Here is a 15,692-nt window from a genome sequence, read left to right as displayed (position 1 = left end):
CCAAAGGGCGGTCATTAAAGTGATGCTCAAAAAACCAATGTTATACCCAACAACCAAACTTTACAAAGTAGCTGAACTTCTGTCCATAAGACAGCTGTTCATTTTAAAGGTGATTTTGCGACAGCACAGGCATGTGCCTATCAACACTAACGCACTAAAGAGCAGGCGGTGCAAATACCGTATTTGTCAGCTAGTGTCCTGTAGGACGGCACTGGCTGGACGCCAGTTCTACATTCTTGGGCCAAGGCTGTACAATTTAATTAGTAAAACTGTTGAAATTGTACACCTGTCACAATTTAATTGTAAAATTACTGTATCAGCCTTTTTGCACAAGCTTAGTTATGTTGAAACTGAAAACTACCTAAAAATTGTAACCTAGCGTCAGTAAATAAACATATAAATGTGTATGTAACTAAGTGTTAAGTATCTCGGTGTAACATACTATCAATTTCACAATTTTTCATCATATAGTATAATATTATTGTTATCGTAGAGCTTGATTCTGTGTTTATGGTATAGTACATAGATTAGTCAAGTGTAGTACGAGGGCGATACCGAAATGATCGGGAATAGAAAAAAGTACAAAGATATCATAATATTATTTACTTTTATTGTTTTTCAAAGTAGTCTCCGTGACATTCAATGCACTTTTTCATTCGATTAAACCAATCATTGAAACAGTAATTCCAGTCTGAAGTGGATACTGTCAAAACAGCTGATTTGTAAGCTTCGACCGCCTCTTCTGGGCCGCTAAACCGTTGACCACGTAGCATATCTTTAATTCTTGGGAATGTAAAATAATCATTGGGGCTCAGATCAGGGCTATACGGAGGATGGTCCATCAACTCCACGTTTTCCATATTTAAAAACGTTCTTGTTTTGCGAGCGGTATGAGAGCTTGCATTATCGTGGTGAAGGATTATACGACGATTCGGGTTAGTTTTACGAAGTTCTCTTACGACTTCCGGCAAACAAACTGTTGTGTACCAATCAGCAGTAACCGTCCTTTGTTCTTGTAATGGAATCGTAGCCACATGGCCAGTTTTCGATACAAACGAAGCGACCATTTTTTTCGACACGCTGCGTGAGCGAATAACTTTTGTTGGCTTGACCTCACCTTCGAAGACCCAAACTGCCGATTGATGTTTTCTTTCGGGCTCATATGAATAAATCCACGATTCATCACCAGAGACGATATTGTAGACAGCATTTGAACTGCCTCCATTGAACCGTTGCAGAGCAGATCGACACCAATTAACACGAGCCGACTTTTGTTCCTCGGTCAAACGGTGGGGCACCCAGCGCGAAACTAACTTCTTGACACCCAGATCTTCATGTAAAATGGTTTGAATGGCTGTCATACCAATGCTGAGAGAAGCCCGAATCTGCTCGTATGTCACATGTCTATCTTCTTTTATTAACTGGCGTACAGCATCGATGTTATCTTGTGTTACCGCTGTTTTTGGCCGACCAGTAGAAGGGACTGTGGTAAGAGAGGAACGTCCACGGCGAAACTCAGAATACCAACGATATATAGTCGTTTTACTTGGTGCTTCAAGTTTATAAATAGAAACAAGCTCGGCGAGACATTGTTTTTGAAATAAACCTCGACGAAAGTTGTGAAAAATTATTGCACGGAAATGTTCCCGCGTAAGCTCCATTTTTTACACCGACTTGTCAAATTCAAATGGTCAATACTCTTTTATTTTTTACTTTTTTTAAAATTCGAAAATGGAATTATGTTTGAAAAAACACTACATTTGATACACCAAAAAGGTTTCACTCTAATTTATTCCTAAGTATTCTATTCCCGATCTTTTCGGTGTAGCCCTCGTATATATATACAATATATCTAAAATAAAATAGTATAAGTTGTTATTTTGCTCATGTTAACGGCATCAATTTAACTCTTACTTAATTTTTAATTTAATTTGTTGTTTGTGTTGCACGCATGTAAATGTACATTTACTTTGCAATAGTTACCCATAAGCTACAATTACAAAGTACATCCGTTATCACACCTACATAGTTACAATATTAAAATTCATAACGTGGGGAGGCGCTTCCTCCTGAGATACAGTTTAATACTAGTTCAGGAGGTTGCAACCTTTTCTCAAGATATACCTAGTACACTTTAAATGTAACTAATATAATGCTGTGCCTAAGAATAAGTTTGTACTGAAATTTTTCTGCAAATAAATGTTTTTTTTTTTTTTTTTTTTTTTTTTATTAATTATCCCTAGATAGCGCCACAAGCACCATCAATAAACTTTAATGACTAGCTTTCTTAAACTACCTTATTAATTATAATTCCAGGAACCAATAGGCGCCCTCCTCTACGCAGTAGCACAGTTCATACAGCCGCAGCCAGAAGAGACCCTCCAAGAGACGCTCGGCAGCCAGGGCCGAGACCCCGGGCCTGCGCACTTATGTGCGCGACTGTGCACCGTCATGGACACGCTGTGCCGGGCTGAGAACATCGGGAGCGTTAATATGGTGAGAGAACCATCAAACCATGGCTTTGAAACAAAAACCACGCAACGGTTGACCCGTTTTGCATGTACTTATAAAATCATGTGAAAACCGCATCCAAAACATTCGAACTGTTTCCTATCTACACAAATACACATATAGCTTGTGTGTGTGCGCCGTAGTAGTCTGCAAGAGACGCTGGGTAGCCAGGGCAGAGACCCCGGGCCCGCGCACTTGTGTGCGCGACTGTGCGCCGTCATGGACACGCTGTGCTGGGCTGAGAACATCGGGAGTGTTAATATGGTAAGAGAACCATGAAACCATGACTTTGACACAAAAACAAAGCATTCAATTCGGTTGACCCATTTCGCAGCTACTTACACGATACCTGTATTATGTGAAAACCGCATATAAAACATTAATTCCGTTTCCTATCTATTCACGGATATATAGACATACATATACTTACGAATAACGCACCTCAGTATGTGAGCTAGTGTGTGAGCGCCGTAGTAGTCTGCAAGAGACACTAGACAGCCAGGGCCGAGACCCTGGGCCGGCGCACTTGTGTGCGCGACTGTGCACTGTCATGGATACGCTGTGCCGGGCTGAGAACATCGGGAGCGTTAATATGGTAGGAGAACCATGAAACTATGTCTTTAACACAAAAACAAAGCATTCAATACGGTTGACCCATTCGCAGCTACTTACACTACATCGAAAGATGTAATACCGAATTCAGGTCGAACAGTTGCAGCTAATTATTTACTTTTGAACGGCGAACTAAATTTTTAAAACATGGCTAGAACATCATCGATCATGAAATTATTTGAATATATTGAGACATTTCGGATCTATAACATATACGGCTTTAGTGAGTTTTCTGTGCGCATCTCTTGCTGATGATTACGTTGATAACTGAATCGTACTAAACTAAAAAATCTTAATTCCACAGGAAGACCCAGGCATATCGGATCTGACCCCGGAGTCCAAAGCGAAGAGTCTGAAGGTGCAACAGATGCTGCAATGCTACTCGGCGCTCATAGCCCATACGGTGAAGCAGTGGAGTGTCAACGAAAATGCGCCTGCGACGGTGTATAGCCTGTTCAAGCGATATTCAACCTTGTTGGAGAAGACTAAGGTGCGTTGTTTATTTAGATAATCATCTACCAACTGGAGAATTAAATTGAGTACCTAGGTAGATCGGGGCCCTTTGAGGTTTCTAACAGCACATTTCTAACACCGAAATTGATAAAAAATAGTGGAACTATATCCAATCAAGACCTTCATAATCTCATGATGTCAACACTACCAATATTCGATAATAGTAAGTCACACCCAATTTAATTTTTCAGACGGCGCCTAAAATAGGCAAAAAGGGCTCAAAATCAACACTAAACGACACAAAAGAGACAGCAAAGTCTCAAAAGAGCCAGAAAACCCAGAAAGAGAAGGGCAAAGCACCTATAAAGTTGTCAAATCTGGTGAAAGACCGCGCAGGGCCGTTCAAGCCCTTACCTTGTTTGTGGGACCTGAGGTTTTGCAAACGAATGATGCAGCTATTGTATAGGTGAGTCACGATTATGTATTACTATATATATCTTATATCCATATATATCTTAGAGTAAGGTTAGTATGAGGAGACATTTTGGATGCCTATGTAGTACTACTATATGGTACACATGGTAGTCCATGATAAAGCCCAGCGTTACTACTGCAGTAAACATGAAAAATACGACTATGTAAGCTTTTTAACAACCTGCTCTCCTGCCTCTATGTCCCTATATTTTTTTAATAATGAATAGTAAAATGTTGAGTGTCTATTATCAGAACGTTAGGGGACTTAGAACTAAAACTAATCAATTTTATCGAAATATATGTTTACACTCATTTGATTTGATAGCGGTGACGGAATCATGGCTTTATGATAGCATATATGACAGTGAGCTGTTCGACGGCCGATATTGTGTTTGGAGGCGGGACCGGGACTACAACCTCACGAATCAGGAGCTGGGTGGTGGAGTACTCTTGGCCACACGTAAACATCTATCGGTAACTCCAAGACCAAATTGGAATTCCTCAGCGGAAGACCTTTGGATCTCGATTAACTTGAGTAGGAAATCTGTACTACATATAGGAATAATTTATTTATGTAAGCAAAACCAGGGCTATACCAAATCACAACAACTATCTAACTTCTTATTGAAGCTAAATGACATAATATTATCACATCCTTCCGATAAATTTCTAGTTCTAGGCGATTTTAATTTAGGTAACATTAATTGGACTAAGCATATTAAATTGTCACATTATTTACCGTCAAATTACAGTGACCATGATGAGTTAAATTTTGTTGACCATCTAGACACATTTGGTTTTAGCCAGTATAATGGTATTAGTAACCAGTACAGTCGTTTTCTGGATTTAGTAGTGTCAAACAGTGATGTTTCGGTAGAAGAGTGTCAGAGTCCCCTGGTACCATTAGATCCGCATCATAAAGCCTTATGTATTACTTATAAATGTTCTGATTTCAACCCCCTTAAATCACCTCCACGCACTGTGCACCTCTATTCTAAGTCGGACTGGGACTCTATTAACACGGGAATCCAAAATTTCGACTGGAACAAGGCATTTCACGATAAACTATTACATGAGTGTGTCGAAATTTTTTATGACAAATTGTACTCACTACGAGATTAATTTGTACCATCTAAAGTTTTAAAAAGTACATCACATCCACCATGGTATTCACCGGCACTAATAAAAATTCTTAAAGAGAAAAATAAATACTTTTTAAAATTTAAAAACTATGGTAATAAATCGGATTTTAATCCATACTGTATATTACGAAGTAGAGCTAAAATGTTGGAAACCGAATGTTACGACGCTTATATCACCCGAGTTGAGGAGTCAATCAAACTCAACCCAAAAACATTCTGGTCATTCGCAAAATCCAAAGCCAAAACTAACTCCTTGCCCAGTTGTATGACCTTTGAAGGCAACATTACTTCCTCGGGTGATGAAATTTGTAAATTAGTCTCGGATTACTTTTATTCCACTTTTCTAGAGCCTGATATACTAAATCCATCTGATTCTCCTGGTGAAGTTGAGAACCTCTACCATGACTGCCATATATCCTCAATTCAACTAGATCAATCAATTGACAACATTTCAAATAAAATGCTCACCGATTTTATTTTATTTTCGACGAGATATCACAAATTTAGATGACCCGTATTTTTTTATTTCTTAATATTTCTATGTTTTAATATATTTTTTTGATTTCAAAGTTCAAAATATTTTTAGTATGAGTGACGTCACGTCGAGGCTTGGGATAAAAATATTTTCGTTGCCTGCCTAACCTAAAAAAAAAAAGTTGGATGACATTAACTTGACATGAACAAGGACCAATCAGCTTCAACTTCAACTTTATTTTGTGGCAAGGACCAATCACGTACTTCCGTCATTGACAAGGACACATAAAAGTGACAGACATTTGAGTGATGTTTGTCATTGTCATTGTCAAAGTGACATAACATGTTTTTTTGTTGTTTATGTTTTAGAAGTAAAAGCCCGTTTAATTATTATGCCACATCGTGGTGTCACGAATGATAATTTAGATTTTTATGTTTTTCTCTGAAATAAATCAAAAGAAAAATCGGAAACATTTTTTTTTGTGAATATTAGAGCCATATCTCTAAATGGTTTTCGAATTTCAACTGTATAAAATTTTGAAATGTTGTCAATTATACATAACCATCTCAAAAGACTTGATACCTGTAAGTCCGCCGGTCCTGATAAAATCCCTCCTATTTACTTGGTAAAGTGTGCTGAACAACTTTCGTTTCCCATATACCTCCTCTTTGAAAAGTCACTTAAAGAGGGCAAGGTTCCAGATATTTGGAAAGCAGCTTTTGTGTCACCTATCCATAAAAAGGGGCCAAAAAATGATGTAAAAAACTATCGACCTATTTCCAAGCTTTGCATAATAGCAAAAGTTTATGAAAAAATTGTACAACGTGACCTTAATGTGGCGCTTAAGACGGTTTTTAAATCTACTCAGCACGGGTTTCTAAGGGGTAGGTCTACGGTTACAAATCTCTTGCTGTATAATGAGTTACTTACGGAAACAATGGACCAAGGTTACCAGGCTGACGTCGTATACACAGATTATAGCAAGGCGTTTGATCGTATTGACCACTCGCTCTTGCTGATCAAGCTCTTCAAGGCGGGAATTCGTGGCAATCTCTTCAGATGGTTTTCGTCTTATGTCAGTAACCGCACCCAGGCTGTCGTGGCCAGTAACTTTCAGTCTGACTGGGTTAAAATACCAAGTGGTGTGCCACAAGGCTCTATATTAGGGCCTTTGCTATTTTTATTGTTTATTTCCGACATTGATTCGTGCTTTAGTAACTCTAGTATTTACATATTTGCAGACGATATGAAAATTGTTAAACCTATTATATTAAAATGAAAATGAAAATGATATTATATTATTACAAAATGACTTAAATAACCTAGATAAATACTGTAACGACAATAAATTAGATTTAAATCCATCAAAATGTTCTACCATCACCTTCACTAGAAAAAGACAACCTACTTTAACTACTTACTTCTTAAAAGGTCATGCCATCGGAAGAGACAGTAAAATCAAAGACCTTGGTGTAATCCATGACTCGAAGCTGTTGTTTGATGCCCACATTGATGCGATTACGGCCAAAGCAAGCAAGGCTCTTGGATTTATAATGCGGCTTTCAACTAACTTCAAACAGGCAAAAACCTTTAAAATCTTGTACTGCACCTATGTCAGAAGTAACTTAGAGTATGCATCACAGGTGTGGAACCCTAGATATACGGTATACATTGATCGCATCGAACGTATACAAAAAAGGTTCATGAGGTATTTAAGCTATCGTGTTAGGTATCCCTTACAAAACTATAAGGAAGGTTGCCGCCAGTTTCACATTCTACCATTAATAAACCGGCGTGAAATTTGTGATTTATTATTCCTCCTAAGAATTGCCACCAGCCAAATTGATTGTCCTCAATTATTGGAAAAATTAAAATTTTATGTTCCGAATCGTTCCCGTCGCTTCAATCCGACTTTCAGTAACACCACGGTGTCTACCAATTACCGACAGAATTCGTATCTATGGCGTGCTTGCAACAACTTTAACCACGTATCGAATAATTTGGACATTGATATATTTAATACAAGCATTAATAAGGCGAGAAATATTCTAAGTTATACCTTTTTTGATGTCTAAGAGTTTAGGTATAATATAATTTCACAGTGTAATTGTTATTAAACATCTTTGTATATATACAGTTTAGTACGTTTGATTAGGCGTAGATAATATGTTAATGTACCTAATTTAGTTTGCTACTTTGTATTAGCGTAAATATTATTAAGTTATTTCTATCAGTGGAAACTTGTAAAAGGCCTTTTACTGCTCATTCTATTGTTATACCTTTAAATTGTGCTGTAAGTTTTCCTAAAATAAAATAAATAAATAAATAAATAAATAAATATTCCTATGCTCCTTATTCTTCTTCCAGCACCGAAGTCCCGTGGTCCACCGTGGACCAACTGAACGCGATCCGTTCCCGTCGCGACTTCCACCACTGGACCCTACGCTCCGTGCAGTGCGCGCTCACCGCGGAGCCCCTGCACCGCCGCCGCGTGCCGCATCACGTGCTGCCTGTAGCCGAGATACTGTACTCCCGCTGTGTCGCTAGGTGAGACTGTAGCTGAGACACTGGAGCCTGCGCTCCGTGCAGTGCGCGCTCACCGCGGAGCCCCTGCACCGCCGCCGCGTGCCGCATCACGTGCTGCCTGTAGCCGAGATACTGTACTCCCGCTGTGTCGCTAGGTGAGACTGTAGCTGAGACACTGGAGCCTGCGCTCAGTCACTAACCACTACACCATTCGGTAGTCGTTATAAATTACGGCGGAATTTATGAGTAACTTACAGTATGATAGCGCGTACTAACTATTATACCTTGTTTCACGGGGAAAGACATTTGACAGAACCCTTATTACATTCGAATAAGGGTAGTTTTGGATTGTATCAGATGTCTTTCACGTGAAACAAGGTATAAATACTTGCTATTCTTTTCCAGGTACCAAGAAATGTGCGACTTCGACGACCAGACAGCGGTGCTATGTCTAGAACTGTTCAAGGATTGCTTGAATATAATTTTATCTGAGCAGTATGCATTCAAAATTGAAAAAATGCTGCCTGCTATAAGTAAGTAGCCAATCATTATCCGTTTATAATATTATTTCCTTACATCAAAATAATGTCACATATATTTTTAGGTTGTCATAATGAATCACGAAGTCAAAATGAAGTACATAATTTGTGTCAGTGTCAAATTCAATACAAATCCAAAAATAGTTGCATAGAGAAAAAATAAACAATTGTGAAAAGAGTGGCATCTCGAAGAGTTTTTTGTCATACTCTATACGTCATAAACGTCATAATACGTGAAAAGCGCCATCTCTTTATATTTCTCAGCCTCATTGTACATACATACAGGGTGCCCTGTTGGGACACCCTGTATATATAGATATTGTTATCACAAGTTAATAGCCGGATCTCCACCAAACGATCCAATGCGATCCGATCGCCCGATCCAAGAAGTTTAGTATGTAAGATTCCTTGGATCGCACGATCGGATCGCGTTGGATCGTCTGGTGGGGATCCGGCTATTAACTTCAATCTATAAGAGACATATTTGCCTTAACGTAGTTACACCACACAACAGTTATTACATTAAAATTTATTAGCTAAATGTAATTTCAATCTATTTATGTACCTACCTACATGCAACAATAAATTAAAAACAAATTATTATATAATTCTTTATTACCTCGCATATAACAATGTTTCAGTTCAGTTTTGTTCATGTCACTTGTAAACTAATATGCGAGTGGGTATGTGTATTCCTTTTTATTCCTTTCACCATGAAAACCAATTCATGTTTTGCTAGTTTATGTTTCCCAAGAGAAGCAAATCTTGTCACTTGTGGTGATAAAAGTCATTTCGTCCAATAGTGCATCATTTATCCTCGCGAGGCAAATCTTTGACGACATTTATCAGTTTGGTACACATAGTATTTTAATCTTCAGCGGATATGAAGATGTCGATCGCTCTTTGCCAGTGCCGCCATTTCAGCTCGGTTCCCGTGGAACCACATGGAACCTGGATCCATATGTAATCTGTCATGTCACAAGAATTTCATAAAAACACTTTTTGCGGATAAAGATGCTTTTTCTTGACACACCATGTTTATTTTTATTTGTAGGTATATAAAATTTATAAATAACGATATACCGAGAGTATAGGCTTTTATTTCAAAAATGTTATTTGCGAGACATTGTAAGACAACTGAACTGACACTGACACGCAATTTCTTCATAATAGCCATAGATCATGACAATGTTAACATTCAAATACTACTTATCTATGTGTCTTGTTATTGTTCTATGGTCTTGTTCACAACGCCATCTTACATCTTTTTTGGTAGTAAGAGTAATATAAAGAGATGGCGCTACCTTCTACTAAAAGTTCAGCCATTAAGGCACTGAGCCCCCCCTGAATAGTTGTCTAAACAAGTTAGCGATAGGTACGATGGTGCGAACGTACTTTCCAACTTCGCTCGACATTATTTAAATTGAATGAAGATAATTTTAAACGACTACCCTACTTTTCCCAGCGGGTACAGCAGAAAACAATATAAGCGACAGCGTAGTAGCCATGCTTCAACGATTCCACAACGCATTGGAAACGCTCAACGATGACGCAGGAGAAGAAGCAGCGGACAAGCGCTCTATAGCGGCCATCACTCAAGTAGCTAGCGTAGTGTTGAGCGTACCCGGGCCTTGTAGCGAAGAGTATAGCGCTGTGAGTAATATTAGATAAATAAGATATTCTTATTAGCTTACTAGACAGCTAGAGTAGTGGCACAAAACGTTTGAGATGCTAAAGGAGGATGTGCAATAAGAGGCAGCGGACAAGCGCTCTATAGCGGCCATCACTCAAGTGGCTAGCGTAGTGTTGAGCGTACCCGGCCCGTGTAGTGAAGAGTATAGCGGTGTGAGTTCATAAAGCAATAATACTGTAACTGTTACTGCTAAATATATGATTCCACTCCATAAAACAGTCCTTCTGCCCATCGTTTTTTCAGTGGCCTCGACATTGCTACCTTTGCCCGCGCGTAATTTTTGGCCGAGACTGCATTTACCACAACAGTTATAAGCTCATCGGGAGATATTATGTCCGGCCCACTGCCACTTCAGATAGTATTTTTTACGAGCTGTGTTGGCCTTGGCCTTGCATCAAAATACCTACAACGATAGATCAATAAGAAAATTCCGAGATTCGATTACACTCTCATTTCACTCTTTTTCCCAACTTCAGATGGTACTCCAACTGGAAGACTTCGTCCGTCGCTGTAAGATCGACTGTCTCTCCCTTGTGCCGGCGCTGCTCGCGGCCAACTGTCGCCTCAACCAGGACGCGCAGTTTCTGGACGATCTACTGATGAAGGTGTTGAATGCTTTGGGCAGGATTGATGTGAGTATATTAGGAGAAAGTTTGTAATATAATGGTCTACCATGAAATGGCCGCTCTAATTCCATGATATACAATTATATTTGTAAGCGATTTCGTCGAAGTTGAAGAAGAACAAAAGTGGCTCAGAATGACCCCCTGAGGTACCCCCTTTCGGCTTAGTACTAAGACTTCGTCCGTCGCTGTAAGATCGACTGTCTGTCGCTGGCGCCGGCGCTGCTCGCGGCCAACTGTCGCCTCAACCAGGACGCGCAGTTTCTGGACGATCTACTGATGAAGGTGTTGAATGCTCTGGGCAGGATTGATGTGAGTATATGAGGAGGAGTTTTGTGCCTGGTTTATAGCAAACATGATAATGGCTGCTATTTCCGCCATTTTCCTGTATTACAGTTACAGGATAATGGCGGAAATAGCTGAAAAACTATATTGGTTTATCATAAAATGGCCGCTCTTTAATCAATGATAGACCATTTGTAAATGATTTCGTTGAAGTTGAAAATAAACAAAAGTGGCTCAGAAAAAACCCCTGAGGTACCCCCTTTCGGCTTAGTACGTACGTACTGTAAGATCGACTGCCTGTCGCTGGCGCCGGCGCTGCTCGCGGCCAACTGTCGCCTCAACCAGGACGCGCAGTTTCTGGACGATCTACTGATGAAGGTGTTGAATGCTTTGGGCAGGATTGATGTGAGTATATTAGGAGAAAGTTTGTAGGTACTTTGGTTTGTAGCTGTAATACAGGATAATGACGGAAATAGCTGAAAAATTATAATGGTATGCCATGAAATGGACAGGATGTCGAAGTATATTGGGTGAAATGAAGAAATGTAAACCACATGTTTTGTGGTAGCTTTTCGAATGATGTATCAATAATATTGAATTTCATACTATAATATAAATAAATAAATATGTGGTGACATCTCACACACGGCCATTCGACCCCAAGCTAGGCAGAACCTGTGTTATGGGTGTCGGACAGCTGATATATCTACACAAATACATAGATAGATAGATACTAAATATAAATATCAACACCCAACTCCCGAGTACAAATATCTGTCTTTAAACAAATATCTGCCCCAGCCGGGAATCGAACCCGGGACCTTCGGCATAGCAGTCAGGGCCACTAACCACTACGTCATTCGACCGTAATATTTTAATTAATAAAATTAACCATCTGAAACACCAGTTTCCATACTCACCATCTTAATGAAATTCTGAAATTCAACATCAATTTTTAAACGTCTGATTAACTTTCAAACCTACAGGAAGAAGACACATCAGCCAACGACGACACAACCACATTCCCGTCCATAGACGCTCGCACCGGGCACGCGGTGTTCCAGCACCTCTGCACGCACGCGGCGGGCTGCCTCAAGCACTGCGGGCACCTGCTGGCTCGCACCCGGGACCTGCAGGCCGCTGGCTGTGTGCCGCCGCCCGCCACCGCGCAGATTGATAGAGGTGAGAGTGGGAAAAAGCGTAACGAACTTGAAAATAGAAGCGATTTTACGATGATAAAGTGTCATTCGTGGAAGGGATGTGCGCTCATCGGTCACAGTCATCAATCACAGATCTTTTTGTCCCTCGAACGTTTCGCCTAAGAAAAAAATACGCAATGTTCTGAGGGCTAACAGGTTCATGGTTCAAGTGACTGTGGTCACTGCGGATAATCTATTTCAAACTCTAAATTGAAAGACAAATAGAGTGTATTGTTGAAAAAAGTTTGTGAATAAGTTATACGAATAATCTGAAAGTTCACTAGAAATGTAGGGACTAACTAACCTTACGTTTTCTTTAACAGAAATCCAAGCAACAAACAAGGCGATCGTGACCCAGCTTACCCAGATATCCGTGTGGGCGGCGCGTCTGTCGAGCGCCCGCTGTTCGGTCGGCGCCGGCAGCGACAAGGTTCTGTCGCTGTGTATCAATTTGTACACTCACCTCACTGCTGCTGTGAAACGTTGCCATACTGCGAGGTAATATAGTACTACACTTGAATACGGATTTAGAGAAAAAAACTTTTGGAAACACGCGAAAAATTATGTCGCCTCACCATAGAAACTTCGTTGGCCACTTTCTACTATATTTTTTTTACGATTCTAAGCGGCGTAGCACGAAAGCTGTTTAGCATGACCGGCTTATGTGGTCTGAGTCACCTTCCTTCGGCTTACTTTACCCTTATTAACACCCTGTATTGTATATTAAGAAAGATTATTGCTATAGATACATAATAATAAATAAAATAATAATTATGCTCACGATTGTAAAGTAATCTAGGCTTCACTCATGCAATCACGTGACGAAGTTATATAACAAAGCCCCCTTTCCCCGCCTTATAGATTAGAGCCCCTCCTAAAAGTGAGCGGCAAGAAGCTCTCCTCCTGCATAGACAACACGATCAGCTACGTGGAGTCGTCCGTGCAGCCGAGCCCGAGCCGCGTGCTGCGCGACACCAAGCTGATCCCGCGTCTCGTGCTGCGCGCCGAGCAGTACCAGCACGCGCTGCACGAGCACGCACACAAACACAAGGTGGGCTTCATTGCACACATGCGTGACATACACTACAAGCTGATCCCGCGCCTCGTGCTGCGCGAGCAGTACCAGCACGCGCTGCACGAGCACGCACACAAACACAAGGTGGGCTTCATTGCACACATGCGTGACATACACTACAAGCTGATCCCGCGCCTCGTGCTGCGCGAGCAGTACCAGCACGCGCTGCACGAGCACGCACACAAAAAGGTGGGCTTCATTACACACATGCGTGACATACACTACAAGCTGATCCCGCGCCTCGTGCTGCGCGAACAGTACCAGCACGCGCTGCACGAGCACGCACACAAACACAAGGTGGGCTTCATTACACACATGCGTGACATACACTACAAGCTGATTCCGCGCCTCGTGCTGCGCGAGCAGTACCAGCACGCGCTGCACGAGCACGCACACAAACACAAGGTGGGCTTCATTACACACATGCGTGACATACACTACAAGCTGATTCCGCGCCTCGTGCTGCGCGAGCAGTACCAGCACGCGCTGCACGAGCACGCACACAAACACAAGGTGGGCTTCATTACACACATGCGTGACATACACTACAAGCTGATTCCGCGCCTCGTGCTGCGCGAGCAGTACCAGCACGCGCTGCACGAGCACGCACACAAACACAAGGTAACATAGTGCAGGCATGTGCAGACAACACAATAAGGTGGGGTTATATTGTGCACAAGTGTTACATACATACTGCACAAGTAAGCAGACTAGTTAATCCTTTCGCCAAATTGATATACCCTCCAAGTCGTCACGCTAAAAAGAAAACGAACTAATAAACAAAACCGTGTGTGCAAAACTCTTAAGAGTCTAGTTTTTACATGGATATTGCAGACGCCTAGCAATCATTAGACAGGAGACTGTATAGATAGATAGATAACCGAAAAAAATATTTATATTTACAATGTTTACAGTAATAAGGGGTCTGATGGCCTCTTCATCCTTTGCTAAAACGTGCTATGAATCCTTTCTTATTGTTCTTACATAAAATTATTAAAACATGGCCACCAGATTATTGCTCAAGTTAGTTATAACCAAATTTACGCTCTCCAACAGTTGAACTGGTCGCACTACCTCTCTCTCGGCACGGCTCGAGACTTCCGCATCAAGGCGCCGGCGCTGCAGGAGGCGCTGGCCAGAGACGCCGATGAGTCCAGGGAACACGCTGATGAGGGTAGGTGTCTAGGAGACTGGTGGGTATAGTTGGCTAAAGAGATACGTGTCCACTGTCCACTCCCAGCTGTTGCACTTTTGTTATTATTAAATTCTTTATTGCACAAAATAAATTGGTATAAAATTAATGATAGTAGCATTCTATATCTCTATCTCTATTCTCTAGTTAAATTTTTACATCTGACTAGTGATAAACGATGGTGTCAAGTAATTTGTAAGATTTTGCGTATACCTATGTAGGTATCAAATTAGTCTTCAATTTATCCAAACTGAAAAAGTATTTTCTCATAATGTCTTTATAGAAGTTTGATTAGAATAAAGCCAATCGCATGCTAGGACGCAACCAAATAGCATAAAAAAACAGTCCAGATTGTCTGTTCCGCTCCTCACGGACTATGTCTGTCCCGCCTGCCCCTACGTTGCCTGTACTCACATAGCTATACTAGGGACCCTGTATAAACTAGCCATATATCATCAAGTATTACTTCGTAATATAATACGTTCTTAATTAGCGTGTTTATATTTTCAGAACCCGGTATTAATGACGCTGAAACGACCCTGCCCACTCCTGAAGCGAGTGACGAAGAAAATGACGATCCCGCGAGGAAGAAGCGGAGAGTTTCATAACTATGTGATACTAGTGTTATTGAGTAGTTGATAAGAGGAATAAAACATGTTTCGTAAACTTTTTACTGTTTTTTATTCGTTCATACAACATTAGTCCTATTGGTTCGATTATAGTTTGTTAAGGGTCTGCAAGGGGGAATCGAGGGTTGGCATTGTTATAGAATTATGTAGTAAACGATGCTCTACAACCTTGAAAAAAATCACACAGGTAGCCGAAGAGTCTAGCTAGGTGCTGAATGATTCGAATTCAAGTAAATGATTATGGATAACTGTAAATAAAATTCA

The 15,692-nt window shown here is 40.6% G+C and overlaps 1 protein-coding gene across 1 annotated transcript in view; it reads left to right on the top strand.

The window, feature by feature from the left end:
• Positions 1 to 15,470, top strand: part of LOC105380176 (Fanconi anemia group I protein) — a 35,860-nt gene extending 20,390 nt beyond the window's left edge. The window contains exons 15-29 of the mRNA XM_048626915.1: positions 2,317 to 2,496; positions 3,428 to 3,613; positions 3,828 to 4,042; positions 8,035 to 8,214; positions 8,599 to 8,726; positions 10,198 to 10,385; positions 10,488 to 10,577; positions 10,902 to 10,940; positions 11,244 to 11,360; positions 12,320 to 12,515; positions 12,703 to 12,710; positions 12,825 to 13,030; positions 13,394 to 13,583; positions 14,664 to 14,781; positions 15,310 to 15,470. Coding sequence (XP_048482872.1) covers positions 2,317 to 2,496; positions 3,428 to 3,613; positions 3,828 to 4,042; positions 8,035 to 8,214; positions 8,599 to 8,726; positions 10,198 to 10,385; positions 10,488 to 10,577; positions 10,902 to 10,940; positions 11,244 to 11,360; positions 12,320 to 12,515; positions 12,703 to 12,710; positions 12,825 to 13,030; positions 13,394 to 13,583; positions 14,664 to 14,781; positions 15,310 to 15,407 — 2,139 coding nt within the window. The 3' untranslated portion in view covers positions 15,408 to 15,470. The remainder of the gene's footprint in view (positions 1 to 2,316; positions 2,497 to 3,427; positions 3,614 to 3,827; positions 4,043 to 8,034; positions 8,215 to 8,598; positions 8,727 to 10,197; positions 10,386 to 10,487; positions 10,578 to 10,901; positions 10,941 to 11,243; positions 11,361 to 12,319; positions 12,516 to 12,702; positions 12,711 to 12,824; positions 13,031 to 13,393; positions 13,584 to 14,663; positions 14,782 to 15,309) is intronic.
• The last annotated feature ends 222 nt before the right edge of the window (positions 15,471 to 15,692 follow it).

Source organism: Plutella xylostella, chromosome 17, assembly GCF_932276165.1.
Source record: "Plutella xylostella chromosome 17, ilPluXylo3.1, whole genome shotgun sequence".
NCBI lineage: Eukaryota > Metazoa > Arthropoda > Insecta > Lepidoptera > Plutellidae > Plutella > Plutella xylostella.
The sequence above is the reverse complement of the archived record's forward strand: the minus strand, read 5'-3'. Positions and strand labels throughout refer to the sequence as shown.